General features: G+C 37.0%; 1 protein-coding gene across 50 annotated transcripts in view; it reads right to left on the bottom strand.

Moving 5' to 3' along the window:
- LOC114690096 (muscular LMNA interacting protein) overlaps positions 1-21,700 on the bottom strand; it is a 264,668-nt gene that overhangs the window by 94,788 nt on the left and 148,180 nt on the right. For 23 of the 50 annotated variants that reach the window (XM_037210929.1, XM_037210921.1, XM_028864691.2 and 20 more), the window contains 4 exons: positions 13,747-13,812; positions 13,582-13,665; positions 13,399-13,458; positions 6,776-6,820 (listed from right to left, as the gene is read on the bottom strand). In XM_037210929.1, coding sequence (XP_037066824.1) covers positions 6,776-6,820; positions 13,399-13,458; positions 13,582-13,665; positions 13,747-13,812 — 255 coding nt within the window. The remainder of the gene's footprint in view (positions 1-6,775; positions 6,821-13,398; positions 13,459-13,581; positions 13,666-13,746; positions 13,813-21,700) is intronic. The other 27 variants (XM_028864818.2, XM_028864830.2, XM_028864866.2 and 24 more) reach the window with 3 other exon arrangements.

Below are 21,700 nucleotides of genomic sequence, written 5' to 3'. Positions count from 1 at the left end.
CCTGCATATTTTAGTTCGCATAGTAGGGTAGATACTGCCTTTTTCTTGTCTTAATAATATAAGCACTACCACATGATATCAATGATTCTTCAAGGTTAGATAGTATTGTCTATTTGTTCAATCCTTATTTTATTTAAATTTTAGACTATTGTTGATATTTATGTTCACTTACACCAAAATAAAAAAAAATGCAGATTTTTCTCAAAACAGATTTATATTAAGAGAATACTGTAACAGGAATCCCCGGAATTGGGAATGGAAATAATTTGCTTCCAAAATTCTTTAGAAATTCTTGTTAATATTATCTCTTTGTCATTGGTTCCTGTATTTCACTCCTTTTGTCTGGTGATCAGATCTTTGCAACTAGTTAGTATTTTATACTTTTCCTAATAGTGTTATGCACTTCACAGTGATGTGCCTGGAGGCTAGGGATGACAGGGGTGGGCCCAGCAGAGGGAAGATAAAAGGTTGTAGTCTATGGTACCATAACAAAACACCTTAGGTTGGGGAATTCATATAGAATAGACATTCATTCCTCACAGTTCTAGAGGCCGGGATTCCAAGGTTACAGGGCCAGCTGGTTCTGTGTTTGACTGATACCAGGTAAGCATGGAGTTAGATACAAGGTATCAGGAAAACTGCAGTTGCCTCTTGGTCACTGTGTTTTCTGCTAGTCAGAATGACATTTTGTTAAATAACCTTGAACATGAAGATAGATTTCCACACCATATCAGAAACAGTAGTATTCTCCCATATATATGCAATGGCAAGCAGTCTGCATCCTCAAAACCCTTCCGGGATATCATAATATTACTTGCACTGTGGTTTTGACCCCTCCCTTTTTAGGGGATCATAGGAAGCAATACCCCAACAGGAAGATATGATATGTCATGATTTAGGAAAGGTAAAGGGGTCACCTTTCCCCAGGAGTGTGCCACCCATCTCATAAATATTTGCAAAAGTTCTTCAAAATACATAACACAGAACCTCCATGCCATGGATCAGCCCATTCCTCTTTTTGCAGTGTCTGCTTTGATAAATAAACTTCTGATTAGGCTCTCCAAAAAAAAAAAAAAAAAAGATGATGCTAAAGGAAGGCTACATGAAACTTCATTCAGGCTGAGAGTGTGAGTCACCAACTGCACTGTCTAGGGTTGTAGTTACAAATAACATGTTCTTCAAAACTACTAAAGACTACTTTTAAAATTCTTATCACATACAAAAAATATAATACATATATATTGATTAATTTGATCAAAGTCTTTATAATGTATGCACAGATGAGACATCACACTGTTTTTCCATGAATATAAAAGTATTTGTCAATCAAAAAGTATAAATTTGTTTAAAAGAGTAGAGCACATTTTCAGTAAAGTTACATTTGTAACGTCAAAGAAATTCTGTTAGTTGTATTTTTTGGTTGGTTGGTTATGTTTGGGGGGGGATGTTGTTTGTGTGTTTTATAGGGCTCAAAGTGGGCTCCATCTCATGACCTTGCAGCCTCAGCCTCTAAGTGCTGACAACAGAAATATGTACAACCATTCCTTTCTTACAATTAGGTTATTCAGGGACTCAAAGTGCGGAGACTACAAAGTGAAGATGTGACTGTCTGAAAGACAAATGACCATAGAGGTCCCAGCTATGCCAGCCAGCTTTGGAGAAACTAATTTTGTTTTCCAAAGACATACTACCAAAATCATAAAGTGCCACCAGTCCCCTTCTTGCTGTCTGGAGCTCCACTTCCTCAGAACCCATATTAGAGAAACCTTAAAATTACATAAAATTATATCTTCTCATGAATAGAAGACATAGAAAACCTATTGTGTTCTCTCCACTCTACTGGAGCAGAGCCTGATGGTAACTTCCACTCCCCCTTCAGTCCTTTTCCCACACAAATGCACTCTAGAAGCTCATCTGAACAGGAAGAAGAACACATGGAAGTAATTGGTAGGGTGGAATTTCCTGCCTTCATTGTGTGCCACTCTTTCAGTAATTCATCAACCTCTGACCTCGGCCTCTGGAAGCAGATCTGGACCCCAAGTGGGATTCAAGTCTCCATTTCCCCCCAAATCTATGCCTGGTACTGAGCAGCACCTGAGTTCCTCCAAGCATAGCAACACCTCCAAGCATAGCAACAAGAAGAATACGTGAGCTGCATAAATGAGAGAAGATGACCTTTATTTGAATATCTGTGTATAAAGTGGAAAATATTCTTAGTAAGGTTTGACACATTTTTCAATATATTGTGATATTTAGGAATCAATATTCTTCCACGGTAATGACATTTTCTGTTCCTTGAGCTCATTAAAATGAGATTTTTACCTATAAACTATCATATATTTAATAAGGCTGTACCATTTTTTATGGAACTTAAAAGTAATCCATGAAATGTTAAAAGTTCATGAAATTAGTTATTATCAAATAGAACCTTACTACAAAACCAAGGGCTTCTGATAAATTCCTTAGAAGCACAAATATTCCATTTTCTAAGATTGAATTTTACTAAGAACGCATGCTGTGATTTTTAAATTACATGACTGAAATAGATTTATATGGGTGACAGTTCATAAAAATAATAAAGGCAAAATGCAAGCAGAGAAAATTTTTTTCTTCCAAATCCAAGAGACTGAATGAAAACTAAAATAGTATTTTAATATAAAAATTATTATTTCACACAGAGGAAAAAAACTGTCTCAGAAGGAAGGCTGGGATGCAGCTCTGTGGTAGAGTAGTGACCTACCATATATAAGTGCCTGGGTTCAGTTCCCAGCACTAGAATAAGAAAAGGGGGTGGCTGGAAATGTTGACCTCACAGGACTCATGGATGGTTTAAATGAACCAATTAAAGTTTATTTGCTGCTAGCTATTATTGCTGAATTTAGTGTCTGTTTAAAAGCTTAATGAAATATTGTTGATAAACTGATCTATTCAATTGTACAAAAGGCCTAACGGTACATTTCAATATGTTGTTAGTCCTATTTTGCTTCTATTGTGCTTAAGAATATCTCTGCTAAATTACTTTAAAATAGCCTTTAATTCAAGCATACCGTGGGAGAAGCAATAATTAAACTTTAATTAATCTAAACAAAATGAGCATTTTATTGATCCAGACTGATCCTAAAACAGACTGTAAACGATAGTCAGACATTTAACCAGGACCGAAGGAACATTATTGTCTACTGATACGACTCCTTTCTTCCCTTCACTCCTTTATCTTATTTCCTTCCTTCCGTCTTCCCTCCCCTCTGTCCCTTTCTCCCTTCTCTTGTTCTTCACCACTTTTCTTTCTCTTTCTGTGGGCAACCTTCCACACAAGACCCACACAGAACAATTATTCACAAAACCCCTGGTTACTTAATTAACCTGTTACAATCACCACAGAAAAGGTGAAAATCCCATGAACATACTAACATGCGGATACAGCAGGAAGTGCCCACTCTGTCGTCTCTTTTAGTATCATTCCATTCTCTGGCCATTTCTCCCCTATCTCCATAAGAAAGTGGATCACTCATCTGGTATTTTAGTTACTTCTATGCTCTCTGTTGACATTTACATATCAGAAGCGAGGAACCTTGCTATTGTGTTCACTTCACTCACCCCAGTGACCCCTCAATAATTTGTACATGATAGATGTCCAATAAATATTTGTCAGATCAATGAAGAAAAGTGGAAATTGGACAACAGAGTTAGGAAATACTACTAGTTTTTCCACTACTAATGATCCTTGGATTATATTTGAAACTAGGGACCTACTGTGTTTGGTGCTAACGTGTTCAGAACATCCTCAAGTACAATACAGTTCTCTTTCTGACTTTCATCCTTGCCTTATTCTGGCCCCTCTGTAGTACACAGATGGTGAACTGCATGACCCTTGCTTTTGAACCAAATCTAGGACTCTCTTCAAAGTTAATGAAACCTGGAATGTAGGCATGTATATTATCATGAATGTGCCTAATTTCCCCAAGAGAGTGAAATTCTAAAATGTTAGTCTACAGATTCTCAAAGTTACTGTGACAGGACATGAGAGAAAATTAAAACAAGAAATTAATAAAGTAAAAACTATTCAATTTGTACTTTAATAAAACATCATTGTTTTACCAATTATATTAGAATTTCAAAAATGAATTACTGCCTTATTCATTTTTAGTCTGAATATATTGCATTTAAGACAGATGGCTGATGTAAGAGGACAGCCTAAAGCTAAACTGAACTTCTATCCTAAAATTGTGTTATTTTCCTCTCAGAGTAAATGCATCAGCTGTCACTTAGTAATTATGGTAACCACAGTCATGTGTTGGTAAGTGTGAGTTATCTATAAGTTGACACCAAAGAACCGAATTTATCTACCATCATAAGATGTCCTCTTCCAAAAGACATATCTTCCAAAGACATGGACATATTTGAGATGCCACACACAATTTAATGTTATATTTTAAAAGAAAGTAAAAGGCAGAGCTTCTTGCTCAAGAAACAAACTTTAATTAAGGTCAAGAATCTTAGTAGAATCAAAGTTATGTTTGTTCTAATCTAATCCTGAATTTGTTCAATGATTCACAGTTAACTTAAAATTACTCAACGGCTCTCACAAGCTATCGAGAGGAAAAATAACCTCCTTTGATTAGATTTTAAGAGCCTGGGTAGATGACTTACTGAGTAAAAGGATTACTGTGAAAACCTGAAGCCCCTAGGCCTTACCTGTACCTTCACCGGGCATGGCAAGCCACCGATTACCTCAGCACTCAGGAGACAGAGACTAGCGATCCTGGATCCAGCCAGCTACCTACACTAGCTAAAGTATCAAGCTCCCAGTTCAAGTGGGAGTCTCTGCTTTGGTAATTAAAGTGGAAAGTGACTGAGGAAACTCATGATTTCAACCTCTGTCTCCGCACCCACACAAAGGCAGGCACTACAGACACACACGTTTAAAAAAATATACAAATTAAGACAATTCCCCTAGGAGGGTTAGCTAGATGATAGCAGCTGCCAAACATGCCTGTAAGGTGGTCTAATCAGGACCATTTCATGCAATTTCAGCAACTGATGAGAAAGGTTAGTGAGAAAAGGATTTGGGGTGCTTATTTTGGGGACCAGTCCTTATGATCACAAAATCCATGTCTCTCTCTCTCTCTCTCTCTCTCTCTCTCTCTCTCTCTCTCTCTCTCTCTCTCTCTCTCTCTCACACACACACACACACACACACACACACACACACACACACACACACATGAGAGAGAGAGATATTTTTCTTTTTGCCCAACTAAAGAATCAAAAAATCCAAATCATGAGGCTTCTAGTCTTCTAACACTAAATGAGTGCAAGGGAAGGAAGGAGGTGTGGATAAATGCAAACATGAAGGGGGAAGAAAGAGGGGGACTATGATTTATGAATAACTCCAGTGTGTTAAGGTTGCTCTGAGGGCTTTTCACATAAGGACCCTATAAACCTTAAATTAATCAAATGGAAACGCTATCACCATCCCCTATCTTATGGATGAAAATGGAGGCATGGTAAAATAAAGTAAGTGATCTTCCCCAGGAGCAACAGTTCCCACCAAGGTCTAGCCTACCAGTGTCTCCTCCAAAGGACTTCCAATAATAATGGAAACTAACAGAAAACACTTCCAGGAAATGCTCTGAACCATGTTCCTGCCACATCCTGTAAACATCATTTCCCGAATATGATAAAATTTAATAATTTCACTGAGCTTATTGTTTACCTTAGAGAGATCCAAACGAAGGCAGAAAGGTGTGAAGTGTGATGTTGGCATGGTGCACAATACACATTTAATAACTATTTATGCTTGATAATGATGAAGAGTACAGATTAGAGAAAACAGCGTGTGCTGTAAAAGGAGTAGTTTAATGGTTTATTTTAGATTAAATGCTCAATGCATGCTAGGAAACTGTCTCGTTTGTAGTTAAATACTTCTGTGCAGAGCAGATGAGGACCACAGTCATGACATGATTGTGCAAAGTGGATAAGGTTCCGTGTACATCGCATTCTAAGCCAACCCAACATCATTTGAATTGAGCACGGGAGTTCATTTCTACATATCTGTTGGTGTAGTGTTCTTTTCTAAGGCTTGTATATTTACATATGCATGTTTGACTGTATGTATGTGCCCTGTGTGAGTGCTTGTTGCCTGCCAGAGGCCAAAAAAATAAAAAAGAAAGAAAGAAAGCACCTTGGAACTGGAGTTACAGCCAGTTGTGAGCTACCAGGCGTGTGCTGGAAAATGCACCTGGGTTTTCTGCAAGAGCAGCCAGTGCTCTCACCCCACTAATGCATCTCTCCAGCTCTATGGTTTAGTTTTTCTCATAAACAGACACGAAATTACTTGATAATTTAAACACAGAAAAGCAACACACTGGTCATTCAATTAAACTGGTGATTCCTTTGGATGTGGACTAACCTCAATGTGTCATGGATATGAATTCACTACTTTTTAAGCTCAAGCAGTGCTTATGAAAATAAATGCCATCTGAGCTTTAATAAGTGGGGGTACAAAACTCAGGTAATACAGTTATGTTTTGTTTATCTAAGGGGATTACACAATAATTCATTTGAGAAGGAATTCAGTTGATAAGGTTACTTGATGCTGTACACCTGACATAATCTAATTTCCTATGCTTGGGACAATCATAGCATCTTACACCTTTCAATTTATGAAAAAAATGAATAAATTCCATTATAATTTCTGTAGAGCTGAGTGCTCTTTAAAATATGTACAGGACTCCATTGAAAAAGTAGCAAGCATAGTTAGAAAGATACTTACATATTTGGTTTCTCGACCAGCTGCTCTTGGATGAGTTGTAGGAGTCTGCATGAAAATAAAAAGAATTATGCATCTCACTAGTGAATAATGAAAGTTCAGAATTTAAGACAGGAATAAATCTTTTTCTCTACTGATTCTTTCTAACCATGACTCTTACTGGTCTATACAAAATTTTATTTATCTTCAAAATTTGCTTTATAAAATTAGTACCCCTTCATTGTCAAAACTCTGGCAATTTCTTCTTATTTATTGATAATGTTCTCATCAATATAGTCCTATAGTTCCTCATCACATTTCTTCTATAGTTTTGGCTGTCTCAGAATTCATTAGAAATTTCTATTCTGTCTGTTCTTTAGCCCCTTACACCAAAGACATTCATCCCATTTCAATCATTTATTGACCAAACCCAACCTTACCTCCAAGAATAACATGAAAGCTCTCTGAAATTTCAACTTCAAATGTCCCTCTCTCAAAATTCTACCTCTTTACCCATATTTTTATGTCTCTAATACCTCTGCTATCAGCTATGCTACAGTGGGATTTCTAAATTATTAACTTGATTCTGTTCAAGTTCTCCACTTCCATCTATTTCATAGTCTTATGGTTAATATTTCCATTTCTCTTGCCTCCCTCTCTTGTCAAATTCACTTGTCAAACAAGAACAGAAGCCCCACATGGTCTCTCTGACCCACTTATCTCACACTTGCACCTGAGAAGTAAAATGTTTCTGTGGAAACTCTAAACCGCACCTTGATTTTGTGTTTAATAAATAGCCATCAGCGTCACCTGTGCCCACTCCATGTGCCTTGGTAATCCCCCAATATTTGTTCTCTTAGGTCTACTTTCTGAGGTTAGAACATTTGCCAGGAACAGATTTAAGCCCGAAGGGTGACCCAAAACTTGCTCTTCATCATGGTTAGTCTTGATTGTTCATGCTACAAGCTCTGGAATCAGATAACTAAATACACTAAGTGGTAGCATGTTTAGGGCACTCAAGACATAGCAGAGGCTGCCAGGGCTCAATACAGAGTAGAGAGTGCCAGAGTAGAGAATGCCAGGGAAGGGTAGATCATGACAATGTTCAGAGACCTGATAATAAAGCATCTTATAAGGACTTTGACTTCATATTTCTCTGGGGAAATATGTAGGTTTTAAACAAGAGTCATAAAGGAATCCTTTAACAGTATTTCTGTGTGGCATGTTAAGAACAGAGTAGAGTGATGGAGTAACATGACAGCTATGCTACTGTGCTGGCCAGCAAAATATGACCATTGTTTAATAGTACAGAGGCTATGAAATAATGACATTCTACAGGTGTTTTGAAACGATAGTGAAAAAAAGGTGTTGAACATGATATTAAGAGAAAAACTTCATGCAAAGTTTATGGACTAAAGCAAATGAAAGACTGCTATCAATAAATGTGGGAAAGTGGTGGGTGTGATCACTTGGTAGAAAAAAGTCTTGACTCCATCTTCATCTGTGCTGAGCTTGAAAGATTTTCTAACTCTGAAATGGAATGAAGATTAAATAGGAATCTGAAACTGGAAAGAATACTGGACCAGACGCATACATTTGAAGCTGTCACCATGTATGTGATTTTGCGAGGCTGGGTTACAATACTAATGGATGAGAAACCTAGGGACTGACCTCTATGCACCCCCTACATTGGTCAGTTGGGAAAGGCAGATGAGCAAGCAGACGAGAACAAGAAATAATAAGGCAGAGAAGGAACTGGTAAAATATGGTGCATATTTTTCGTCTTAAACTTACTCCATTGAAAGGTGTTTGTTGTGAAATAAGAACATTGTTCGGGAAATTATTTTCTCATCCTCAACATAACCATCCTTACATCTGGACTTGTGACTTCTATTTTCTGTTCTACTACAGTGAAAGCCATTCTCTCTTCCTTATCAAAGAATAATGTCTGATTGTCTTATACAAAATGCAATGGACAGGGTAGTTTGTAAACATCAGATATTTAATTTTCTTAGTTCTAGAGGGTTAACAGGCTTAGATAGATTCATTGTATGGTAAGGTCCTGTTTTCTCATTCACATATTAAAAATTCTGGTTTCCTCACATGGTAGAAGAGGTAAGAAGTTTCTCTCTGGTCTTTTTCATAATCCCATCAATTAAGACCCAATCCCTATGACCTAGTCACACTTTAAAAGCCCCACATTATAACACCACATCAGTGATTACTTCTATTTATTAATTCTTGGGGAAGAATGTGGTGGTATTGTGTTCCCCAAAATATTGTGCACCTACTAAACTTATCTGGGGCCAGAGAACAGGACAGCAACAATATTAAATATAGAGGATAGGCAGTGGTAGCACGCACCTTTAATCCTAGCACTCCAGAGGCAGAAATCCCTTTGGATCTCTGTGAGTTCAAGGCCACATTGGAAACAGCCAGGCATGGTGACTCACGCCTTTCCCAAGAAGTGAACCTTTAATCCCAGGGAGTGATGGCAAAAACAGAAAGATATATAAAGCATGGAGACCAGAAACTAGAATCATTTGGCTGGTTAAGCTTTCAGGCTTTCGAGCAGCAGTTGAGCTGAGATTCATTCTAGATGAGGACTTAGAGGCTTCCAGTCTGAGGAAACAGGATTAGCTGAGGAATTGGCAATGTGAGGAAGCTGTGGCTTGTTCTGCTTCTCTGATCTTCCAGGGTTCACCCCAATACCTGCCCCAGGTTTGTTTGCATTAATAAGAACTTTTAAGATTCATGCTACAGAAGGGAGTCCAACCAAACACATTTCTTTTTGAATCAAGATCTGATTGTAGATGGAATTTTTTCTGCAGTATTTCTATTCTTTTGTATAGCCAGCACCTCACATTCATCTAACACAAGACCCACCAGTACAAGAATGTGATCTTGTCATTCCAAGCCTCAAATATCAAACAAAAATATCTTCCTTGATCCCATTACTAACAATTTGCTTTATCTTTTTTCAAAATAATGGCACATATTTTATCCTATGGCTTTTTTTAACTGTTGACATTTAGATATTCTGTCTCTGCTGTCTTACAATTTTTTGCATCATAAGGGACAAGGCAAGCAAAGGAGCATAGTTAGGGAGTAAACTGTGTCATATGCTCCTTTGTGATGGCTGCGGAAAAGGAAGCAGCTTATTACATGGTCACATAGACTGACAGCTTCTGCTATTCCTCTGCTGAATTCTTCCTCAGTGATGACAACCAGGACAATGACCAGAAAAGAGATGTAAACAGAGGTACAGGGGAGGAGAAGGAGGCTCAGGGTCCTCACTATGCACAGCGTTTACAATGGGAACCATCTAGATTCTGGGGTAGACATTCCTCTTATTCTAAAAATAATGAGGAAACCTTGACAATGTTGACAAATCCTAGTATTGGGAATTATTATTGCTATTCTAGGTATCAGGTACACCTACAGAAAAATTATCTACAGAATTTAGGAAAGAAGTCTAAAGACTCTAGATGAAAGGCCATAGATAGTAACAGTAGAAATACATAAAAATGAAAAGCACTCCTAGATACCTATAAGAAAAATTAGTAATGTCATATCTAGAGTCAATATTCAAAGTGTTTACAGAGCCAGATTGAAAATGGTCACTCTCTAGCAGATACAAATATCATGGTGTGACAAAATATTTATAAGTATGAGAAAGAAAATATAAACAGACAGAGGTCAAAGAGAAGACCCATTATCCTATTTTTTAGCAAAACTATAATTTTAATTACAGTGTTGATTGACTGATAGTGTGTGGGGTGGGGCACAGCACACACACGGAGGTCAAATGACCTCTCCTTCCATCATCTGTGTCCAGCAGGTAGAACTTGGGCTATCAGACTTGGGGGACAATGTCTTTTCTTCCTGAGCCATCTTATCGGCCCAGGAACCAAGCTTAAGTGAAAGAACAAAATGAAGATTTTTATCATAGATGAAGCTCACAAAATATACACAAAGAGATTCAGTTGAAGCAATGATCAGCACAATTACAAAAAATAAAAATGAGTATATGAATGAATGATAATGAAAGATCTAAATAAAGAAGAAATTTTTTTAAACTCTAAATGAAGAAATTAAAAAAAAAAAACTTTAAAATCCAATTCCAAAATATATTAAAAAAAATAGTGTATATCTGTGGTTTTGGTTTGGTGAAAAGCAAGTAAAATTTGAAAATCACTATTTTATATAATATTGAAAATAATATTTATGAGCTTTACATAAACTCAACAATCACTCTTCTTAATGTGTGGGGGCAACCACAAAATTAAGAAAATATAATGTAAAATTTTCAAACTAAATTTTTTCCAATTTCTAATTAATAAATGTCAAGTTACCAAAAGGGAAGTAAAAATTAATCAAAATACCAAACAGGACAAAAAGATCTAAGTTGAAAATATTAATTAATATTAACAGAAGTGAGTACTGATATAACAAATATTACAATAACTATAAGTGACTTAAATTCCCAAATAAACAGAATCTTACACTGAATAGAGAGTGATATATGAAAATGTGTGAGCCTGAAGAAAACTGGGCAAAGGTATAGAAAAAGTTAAAAGATAAAAATCTAGAAGAAGAAACACGGAAGAAACCCCATTTTAAAAATTATAAATATAAGGTTACTTTAGCACATAAGAAAACCTTTCAAAAAGGGCATATTCTACCAAAGTTGTAAAATTTTAGATTTAAGAATGATTTACCTATAAGCATCAGTAATATAGTTTCAAAATACACAAGTCAAATTTCATAAAGTCTCTTCTAGATTTACTGTTTTCCTACCTCTTTGGTAGCAATAAACAACTCTAGTCTCTTAACACTCTTAACAGCTTTCATGATAACACACTTCTCTGATTCCCCTCTTAACATAACCTTTCACTATGCTTCACTGGTTCCACCTCTACCAACCTGTAACGTCTTGTTCCTTAGAATTCTGTACAGTCTCACAGTATGCAATGCCCACATCTCTCCCATTAGCTGCAGACTCAATGACTCCATTCATACAATTCAAATATGGACACTATCTAAATTCCCACACTCTCTCCTTTCCATTATGCTGTATCTACTTCACTGTCATCTGCCCTGGGTATGAAAGATGAAGGGCTCATTCATGACTCTTCTCCTTTATTGCTCATATCTGAATGTCATCAAACCCCAACCCATTTGCTTACTTATGGCTCCTTTGAACCCACCTTTCTGGCCCATCATCAGTAACTGTACTCATAGCTTCCTCAGAATTCTCTTCCCCACAGACAGAATGATCATTTTCGTGTCCTTTTTCCTTGAGATCAAAATTTCATACCATGACAAATATACTCTCAAACTAATTTTATAAGTTCACTAAACTTCAAATGCACTGACTTTTTCAACATCTTCACAGAAACAAGTTATGTTGCCTCAGGAAATTCATACATTATTATGCCTTTGTCTGGAGGTATTATCAGTGGGCTTTCTAACCCCATTCCATGTATGGATCTGAGTAAATTCTATCTCTTCTTTTACATCTATAGTAATCTCCTTAGGATTTCCACCTGGATTGTCTTTATCTTTCTAGGCCACAAAGCCCAAGCCCATAGTAAGCACATTATAAATACTTGAAGCAAAGGTAACTGCCAATACCACACACATACACACACACACACACACACACACACACACACACACACACACACACACACACACACCAAATAGCAGAAATTATTTCCATAGTATCTGACAAGGGGTGGTGTCCAGATTACTTATGAAACTCTGATGTCATAACAGCAAGGTCAATAAGTAAGTCTATTAGTGATTCATATTTGTCTGTAATGTTGCAACTGAAAATGAGGACTACTCTTTTAAATCATGAGCATCTGTACATTCAAAGCCTGCTTCAAGTACACAATGTCCCATGGTAACCAGTTGATGCCAAAAGTATTTGTAGTCATTGAAAGAAAGAAAACAAGGCTGAAAATGATTTAAAAAAATATTGGTACACATAAAGGAAAAACAAAATGCATGTTGAAATTGGGATGAATAGAGCTACATTTAAGCATGGAAAGGTAATAAAACTAGGGAACTCTATTCTTTGTCCTAGCGATAGAAAACAGCTACTTTATGAGAAAGAAACAAACATATAGAACAACTCTGACAGGCTAATGTCTCCAAATTTCTACTTCTTTAAGTCACAAAGCAGTGAAATCAATTCAATCAGTAAGAAGGAAAGAACTGAAGAATTAACAGCCATGTGAAAGCCACTAGAGTGTTGCTTTAGTCAACTTCATATCCCAATTCTACACTTTTAAGTATACATAAATTATATTGATACTGAAGCTGTGGTCCAAGATTAATATAAGCTACAAACTTGACGTGTAAATCTACAAAATGCCAATTTTGTGGCTTTACAAATATTGGTTTTCACACCATTTGAAATTGATCCACAGCTAAAAATAACTTGACAGTGCAGACTGACCTATGTGTATACATGTAAACAAACAGAAGCAAAAGTCAACACTACACTCTACTTTTGTAGCCAAGTTACTAGTTATTGAGTTGGCTTCTCGAATTGCTACTGAGCCTTGAAACACAGTTTGAAATCATCTGTGCAGGAAATGGAATGGGGCAGTAAACCATAATAAATATATACATACTTTGATGGTTTCAGAACCCAACATTTTCTGTGGGGGCCGTGAAGGAGAATCAGAAGAATGCTGGAAAAGAGAAGAACAAAAGGAAAGGGAAGAACAAGCCTATGAGGCATCATGGCAAGACAGAGGGAAATGAAGAAAAGCAAAGCAAAGGTTTGAACAGCTCATTCTACTCTACGGCATTACCATAGACAAGGAGTCCTGCAAGACCTTGTCAATAGTAGCACAGAGCTCTTCAGTTTGCTGCCTGAGTTGTGCAGGGAAACACAACTGGAAGAATTGAAACCAGGAACGGGGTTAGCATTGAGTTTGGGGGTTGCACACCAAAGCAGGGCAAGCTGAAGTCATTACCTCCACTGGCAGATCTAACACGCTGGCCTTGGAGCTGCTTTCAGTCCTGGCTGGTTCATCTAGTGCCTAGTGATAAATGAAACAATTCTCATATGAGGTTTCTCATCGATTACAATGCTGCGGTGATGTCCTTACCGGAAGTCCTGTAAATAAATCTCATTATTTCTAAGGGGAAAAAAAAAAAACTAATGACATCATTTGGTAAGCTATTCTCAGACAGAAAGACACATTTCACATCTGTCCAGTTTCTTCTCTGCAATCAGTGTCTCTTTTTTATTTGTTTGTTTGTTTGTTTTTCAAGACAGGGTTTCTCTGTGTAGCTCTGTGCCTTTCCTGGAACTCACTCTGGAGCCCAGGCTGGCCTCGAACTCACAGAGAACCACTTGCCTCGGCCTCCCGAGTGCTGGGATTAAAGGCGTGTGGCACCACTGCCTGGCATTGCAATCAGTGTCTCTAATGTAAGGTGTAGTAATGATAAAGACTGGAGGCTGTTTTCATTTTTTTACATCTGTTCTATATTTTCTATTTTGCTTTTATTCGATTTTTAAATTTTAACTGATTGAATGTGGCTTGTTTCTTATTCATCTTAACAACAGCTTGAGTCCATGTTAGTTAATTACAACATCTGCAAAGCCTTGGAGTTGTTGCTAGGAATTTGTATTTTCCTTTGAATATGGATGGCATTATCCTGTTTGTACGCCTAAAAATTATGAACTAGAGGCAATGGTATATGCAAAAAGACTCACAATTCTGTTATGATTCCATAAATACTATTTTCATTTAGTTTTAAATTTTTTAACATTGTATTTTATTTAGTGTATGCTGGGGAGCAAGTGTGGAAGTCAGCAGACTAATTCTATCCTACCATGGCTGTTTCCATTAGAGCTGACTCTCACTCAAGTTGATAGTCTTGGTAGCAGGCACTTTTGCGACATGAGCCATCTATCAGCCCTTCCTTTAGTCTTTGGCTTCAAACTCTGTCTCCCTAATTCTGAGTAGCAGCCAAAGTCTCTACTCAGTTGTTGTATACATTGTTAGGAATAAATGATACCCAGGGTTTATGAAGCAGCACTTGGGGCTCTCTTTTGTGGAGACTTCAAGTATTGCTCCCTCCCCTTGAATTCCAGTTTCTATGTGACCTCACGTGTTCTTCTCTGATTTTTTTTTATTAACAAATCTTTATATTTTTGTTAAGTTTTAGCTACTTTATAGTGAGTAAATAATGGTCAGTCTTGAAAGAAAATAAATAAAACCTAGAAGCCAACCAAATACAATTTTATTCATTTTATTGACTTCACTGTAATTTCTACCTACTATTCCAGGAACCTCACACCATCCTCTTTATTTTTGTGATGCAGGGCTCTCATGTATTTTAGACTGACCTCAAACATGCTATGAACTCCTGATCTTCCTGCCTCTACTTCCCAAATGTTAGGATTATAGACGTGGGCCACCATGCTGCCTAGTTTATCTCCTCCTTGAGATTGAAGCTGGGTTTTTGTACAAGCTAGGCAGGCACTGTATCTGTTGAGTTATATCTACAGCAAGAAGCATCTTTTTAATATTTCATCCTAAGTTTATTTGTGATCTGAATAACAACTGACCCAGCATAATCTGTCCCCCCATTTTCAGAAGCAGCAAGAGAAGCTAACTTTATATTTTAAGTTCATGAATTTCTTAACTTGGAGATTTTGAGAATTCAAATTTCAAACCCACTGAAAATAGCCTTCTGGTTAAATATTACTTTATATCTACCCTAAGCAAATATAATTTTCATTTCTCTTTGCAAATAATATTTCTCATCCATCTTGTACTAGAAAATACAATATTTAAAAAAAAATTTTAGCTTTGTAACAGTAGTGCATTTTCTGTTTCTGCCTTTCCCAGCCCAGTCTTTCTCTACTCTTACCTGCTTGACAATCTTTATGCTGAGTCCCTTCAACACCTTCAAAGTAGCATCAGAATCCAAATAAACAGTATTTGACAACTTGGAGAGTCCTCTTACATTTTTGTTATTAAACTTTTTCATGGGTTGAAGCACATGGAATTGTCAGTATTCAACTGAAAATTACATAGGAAGTAATGGTAATTTCATAAAGTTGAAACTGTTTCTATGTATTTTATTACTTTTTTGAGAGTTCTTTATAATAATTTTTGATCATGTTCACTCTCCCTCCTCCAACTTATTCCAGATATATCCCCCTTCTCTACTCAGCCAACTTGTGTCATTTTTTTCTCCTACCAAAGTCAATTTATACTGCCCAAGTATACTTGGGTATGTGGCCATGCTCTAGAGCAAGGTTATGGTGAATACATTGTTAGAAAAAAATAATCCCATTTCTCCCAGCAGCTGACAATTACCGATAGCTCATCAGTAGGACTCTGTGCACAGCTCCTCTCTCTATGCAGAAAATTGGTCTGCTTGAGGCTACACAGGCTTTGCTCATGCTGTCACTACTGCTGTGAGTTTATATGTACAGCTATACCACTGTGTCCAGAAGATAACATTTCCTTGTACTCATTGACCACTTCTGGCTCTTAAACTCTTTTCTACCCTCTTTCACAATGATGCCTGAGTCTAGGAAGGAAGGGAGGAAGGGAGGAAGGAAAAAAAGGAAGGAAGGAAGGAAGGAAGGAAGGAAGGAAGGAAGGAAGGAAGGAAGGAAGAGTGATATGACCTTTTAAGGCTGGGCATTCTGAATTCTATTATTCTCTGCACCTTGGCCATCTATTGCAAACAAAAATTTCTCAGATGCAAGTTGAGAGATCCATTAATTTATGGGTATATTGATTATCATTAGGGACTGATTGAATATTATGTCCATTTAGCAGAATAATAGTAATAAGTTCTCTTCTATGGTCTATGACTTGTCTAGCCTAAAATTCTTGATCCAATAATAGTGCAGGTTTTAAATCCAACTGGAAAGTGGTTGGTTACTCCTTGTGACATTTGTGCCACTATTACACTGGTGGGCATGTCTTATGAAGCCAGTCATTATTATATTTCACAAGGTCTACAGCTGGATAAGACTGATGACTACTTTTCGCTTCCATTGGTGTGCATAGCACCTTCCAGCGCTATGAAAGCTATCCAGTAAGAATGAAGCTTCTATATCAGTAAAAGCTTAATTTCTCCATCTTCTATGACTCAGGTGTGTGGTGTCTTCAGCAACAGGATCATATCTTCAAGTTCTAGAAAGTAACCAACAGCCTTGGCAATAGTCTATAGTGTTTGGAGATCTTTGGAATCTTACTGACCAAGAACCCTATTGGCTTCTTTGTTATCCTGTGGTGTCTCGCAGGGATAGTGTTGCCCTGCTAAAAGGGAGATTTCATTTTTAAGTCTTTTTATGTATGTATACAGAAGCTCTACAGTAGGTTTCCATATGACTTTTTGAAAAATCTTTAGTGTTATTTCTGTCTCCCAGTATTCTCTCCTCTTCTCTGCCCTTTCCTCTCCTTTAACCTTTCCTATTTTATAATCTCTTTTAACCCTTTATACCTATTTCTCTTTCAAATTTGTATTGCTCACTCTAAGTCTTCTGCTACAGGAAATTTTTCAAGATACCTAGTCCTAATCTAATTTTAAGTTTGACAATTTATCATCATTAAAGTCATTCAAAAATATGTGGAATGAGTTTGAAGGCAATTATAAAAGGTTATAAAATATGATTAGCAAAGTAATTAGAACAAATGTCTGATCCCTTTAGGCAGTGGCTTTCAACAGAAAAAAAAATGATCATATATGTGTCCTGGTAGGTTGGTAAACAGATAAATAAGAGTTCTCTACTGGAATAGATTGTACAGCATTTAGAATAGCAAGCCACCCTGTCTTCTCATCTGCATTCACCTTCTAGTTCTTATATCTCCACTATTATTCAGATGCTCTCATAGCCTTACTACAAAATGCCTCACCAGCCATGGAACACAGGACACACTGCTCATCAGAATCTGTTTATTCATTGTTTTGTTTTGTTTTGTTTTTTAGCAGATCAAGAGATTAGACATATCTAAAACTACTAGTCTTTACTAGCAGGCACCATGTCTGGTAGAATTATGATATGAGCATGGGATATACTCCAAAGAGTTCAGACAAAGGAACATTAAAGATAAATTACATCATTCCTTCATTTTAGTAAGTCATTATTAGGTTTTGAGATTCTAATATAATTGAAATCTTCCCTTCCCTCCCTCAAACCCTCCTGATACCATCATTGTTCTCTTTCAAAGTCATGGCCTCTTTTTTCATTAATTATTGTTATATGCATATATGTATATACATACCTGCTCCTAAATACAGCCTGCTCAGTCTTATCATGTTATTTGTCTGTGTATTTTCAAAGCTGACCATTTGGTATTGGATAATTAATTTGTGTGCTCTTCTTTGGGGAAGACTGTTTCTCCCACTCTTGGCAGTCCTTATGTAGGAAAATGATACCTTAAAACTTTTGTTTTTAAACTTTGCTTCTCTGTATCACAAAACAAAATTTGGAAGATTAATTATAACAAGAATCACCTTTGTGGTGATTATTCTTATGCTTTTCTCTTTTATGTTCTAAAATTATGACTAGTCATGAGAAATGGTGAGAAGGGAGCAGAAATTTTCATAAAAACTAACTCAAAGAACTTAATTTTCCCCAGCACAGTGTTTCTCATCCACTATTCATCCTATAGGGTAAGGGAGGTAAGGTTCGGAAGATAACATTGTACACAAGGTCTGTGCTTGACAGATATAGCCACGGTGCTTTATATACAGTGTGTGTGGTCACAGAGAGCCACAGTCCATGGGAGGATACCAAAAACAAATAATAAATAAATAAAGAGTTACACTAAGGTCCTTGATTGTTGAAGGACTGTAAAGGGAGCCTTTGCAGTATTAAAAGGATGAAGTGTCACCTGATTCCACAGAGACATGTGGTTCGATTATTGAAAGAATCCCACTGGAACTGAAAGCTGCTTCTAAGGCATAAGCAGGAACAACACCTGGTCTTTTGAGAAGAGGGGTTTTCTGGTGAGTGGGCATATCTACACGGATGTATAGGAGAGGCAAGTTATAGTTAGACACTGGAGGATCTCCTGATTTACCAGATGTTAAGCCACATATAATATGTAATCTATTTTGGGCATTAGACTACGCATGACCTTCACTGTTGTAACAGTTATAGAGAAACTACAAGAAATTAAATCCAAGTTTTGTATAGAAGGCTAAACACAGCAGCAAAGCTGTTCATGGCGTCCTTCAACTCCTCAGCTATGTTTTTCCATGCACTTTTTATTGTCATTCTTTAGCCACAAAGAATCACTTGTGTTCCTTGAACTTTGTATCTTTTATATTTTATGGTACTAACTTGCTCTAAATTTCAGTCCACATAAAGAATTACTCTTCATTGTGAAGATCAAATGTCTTCTCCTGACCTCACTCCAGTTTAAAATGTTTTCATTCCCCAGTTAGGAATACATTTTGCATATCTTAAGAATACTGATGGTTTTAATCATTAATCTTGTGTACCTTATATAGCTTGCAAACTTCATTGTCTCCTGGCAACTACAACTGTATTGATCCTGGCAATGCCATTATATTCTGTTTCTGATAAAGGTATAAAAAGTCTGGTTGATTTTAATAAAAATGCCACAAGAAGAAGGAGAAGAAGAAGAAGAAGAAGAAGAAGAAGAAGAAGAAGAAGAAGAAGAAGAAGAAGAAGAAGAAGATATATCATGAGATGAGGGCTCAGCAGTTAAGTGTTTGTCACTCATACAAGAGAATCAGATTCAGATCCCCAGGAACCCACATAAATGCAGGGTGAGCATATGTTAACTGTATTTCCAGCTGTAGAAGGTGAAGACAGGGAACTCACAAAGCAAATTCTCTAACAAAACTAGCAATACTGAAGACCTCTGAATTTGATGGAGAATCTTTGCCTCAATGAACTAAGGTGGAAAAGCAATAACAGACAACCCCCAACATCAACCTTGGGCCTCTCGATTCACTTGCATGTGCATGCATGCACGTGCACGCACACACACACACACACACACACACACACACACACACACACACACACACACACACACACACACACACACAAACCAAAAGTGACTGTTGTATCATGAGTGTATTTTCAATTGTATCTCTAGTCTACTGCGTCTTTTGTTCCATTGGGGCAAAGGGATTAATAAAGATATAGAACGGATTGAAGGGTAAACTGAGGAAGAAACAGAGTTACATATATAAATATATCACATAAATAATATTATTGTAGTTCTCCTCAGTAAAATACTATAGAGAAGTGATTTAAAGTGAGTGTTTTAACAAACAAATAAGTATGTTACATATTACTATTCAACTCCTTTGCCTTCAAAGACCATAACATGTGATCAATATTCATGAAATGACATTTTTCAGTCCAAACCAAATGAAGTCAATAGTTTGGTCTGTGGAAAATTACCACAGGCAAACATAATTCTTATGCTACTTGAAATATTGAACTATACCCAATGAATGTCAATGATATCCTAAAGCTATAAAAGACAATGAGCATTGGGAAGAAAGGCTGTGACTTTGGAATGGTCTAATTGTCCACACTATGTTAACTAGAAAGGTATTTGGGGCAAAATGTCCTTAAATTTTACTAAAATTTATTTTTTAATTGATTATGATGAGTAGTTTGTCAAATGCATCATCTTGACTCATTCCAAATAGCCATAAAATGTAGCTTTTATTCTAGGATACAATTTTTTATTTAAATATATTTAAACCTCCATTAACAAAAGCCAAAAGAGCATGGAGAAATATACAATCAGAGTTTCTTTAAAGATCTGGAACTATTCAGAGTATATGCCTTTCATGTGTCATGTTTATGAACTTCAAAATCTGAGGAGTTCTCTCTGACTTGGTGTTTCTAGCTCTGAAAGATTTAGAGGATTCCATGCCTACTCCTCCTACACAGAGATAGTTATGCTTTCTTTTTTGTTGTTTTGTTTGCTTTTTTAGGTTTTACACATTTGCCACCAGTTTCAAACTCACTTCATCAAGACTTCCTTGCAGGAGGATTCACACCTGACTTTCCTTTCGGTAAGAGTGTCTGAAGAATGGTCCTTACCTTCAGCCAGTGCTCCCTTCCCTACAATGTGCCTCATCCTCTCATCAGCACAAGGAACAGGGTCTCAATTCTTCTCAAAGTTTATTTGTTCCCAGTTCCCTTTAATATTTTCTCATAAAAAGAAAATACTATGTCATTCTCATTTTATGAGAATAAAAATATGCTTTTAGCAACTAATGACAAGAACATTATAGAAAAGAATCCAAACTCATTACATCTTGCTCATGCCTTCTCTCATTGCTGGGAAGGAATCACAACAAGCCTAGGAGACACTGCATAGAGCCTGAGCTGCAAGTCAATCACACACCCTAGTTGTGCTGCTTTGGGAGTGGGGATGAGCATCTCAGAACACCAAATTCTGTACCAAGTTGTTGAAGATGATAAAGCATGCATCACATCCTCAAGTTCACAATACAGAAGCTATCACAAGTGCATTGTCCAGTTGCTAATGGTCACCAAGTCTAAAACAGTCCCTTCCAACAGAAGGCCTTTTGTAACTATTCAGTGAAAGTACAATTGATGACACTCATTCTGCCCTACCAGCCAGACTCTACAGATCCTTCTTCTGGATCTGTAGCCAGGTGAGCCCTCCTGATCCTTCCCTCCATGCACCTTCCCCAGCTTCCCAGATCCAGCTATTGTACTATATCAAGTGCCTTAGCCTAGTCTGATCAAAACTACCTATACAACCACCAATATCTAAGCTTCCTCCAGGACTTCCAAGCCTGCCTCCTACCAACAGGACCCTCCCACACTACATTCACCTTTCCACCCAGCCATATGCTGCACATCCTTCTCCAGGGTTTACCCAGGTGAGTCTGCCTGATCCTTCCTACCATGCACCCCCATAAATA

This window comes from Peromyscus leucopus, chromosome 14 (assembly GCF_004664715.2).
Source record: "Peromyscus leucopus breed LL Stock chromosome 14, UCI_PerLeu_2.1, whole genome shotgun sequence".
NCBI lineage: Eukaryota > Metazoa > Chordata > Mammalia > Rodentia > Cricetidae > Peromyscus > Peromyscus leucopus.
The sequence above is the reverse complement of the archived record's forward strand: the minus strand, read 5'-3'. Positions and strand labels throughout refer to the sequence as shown.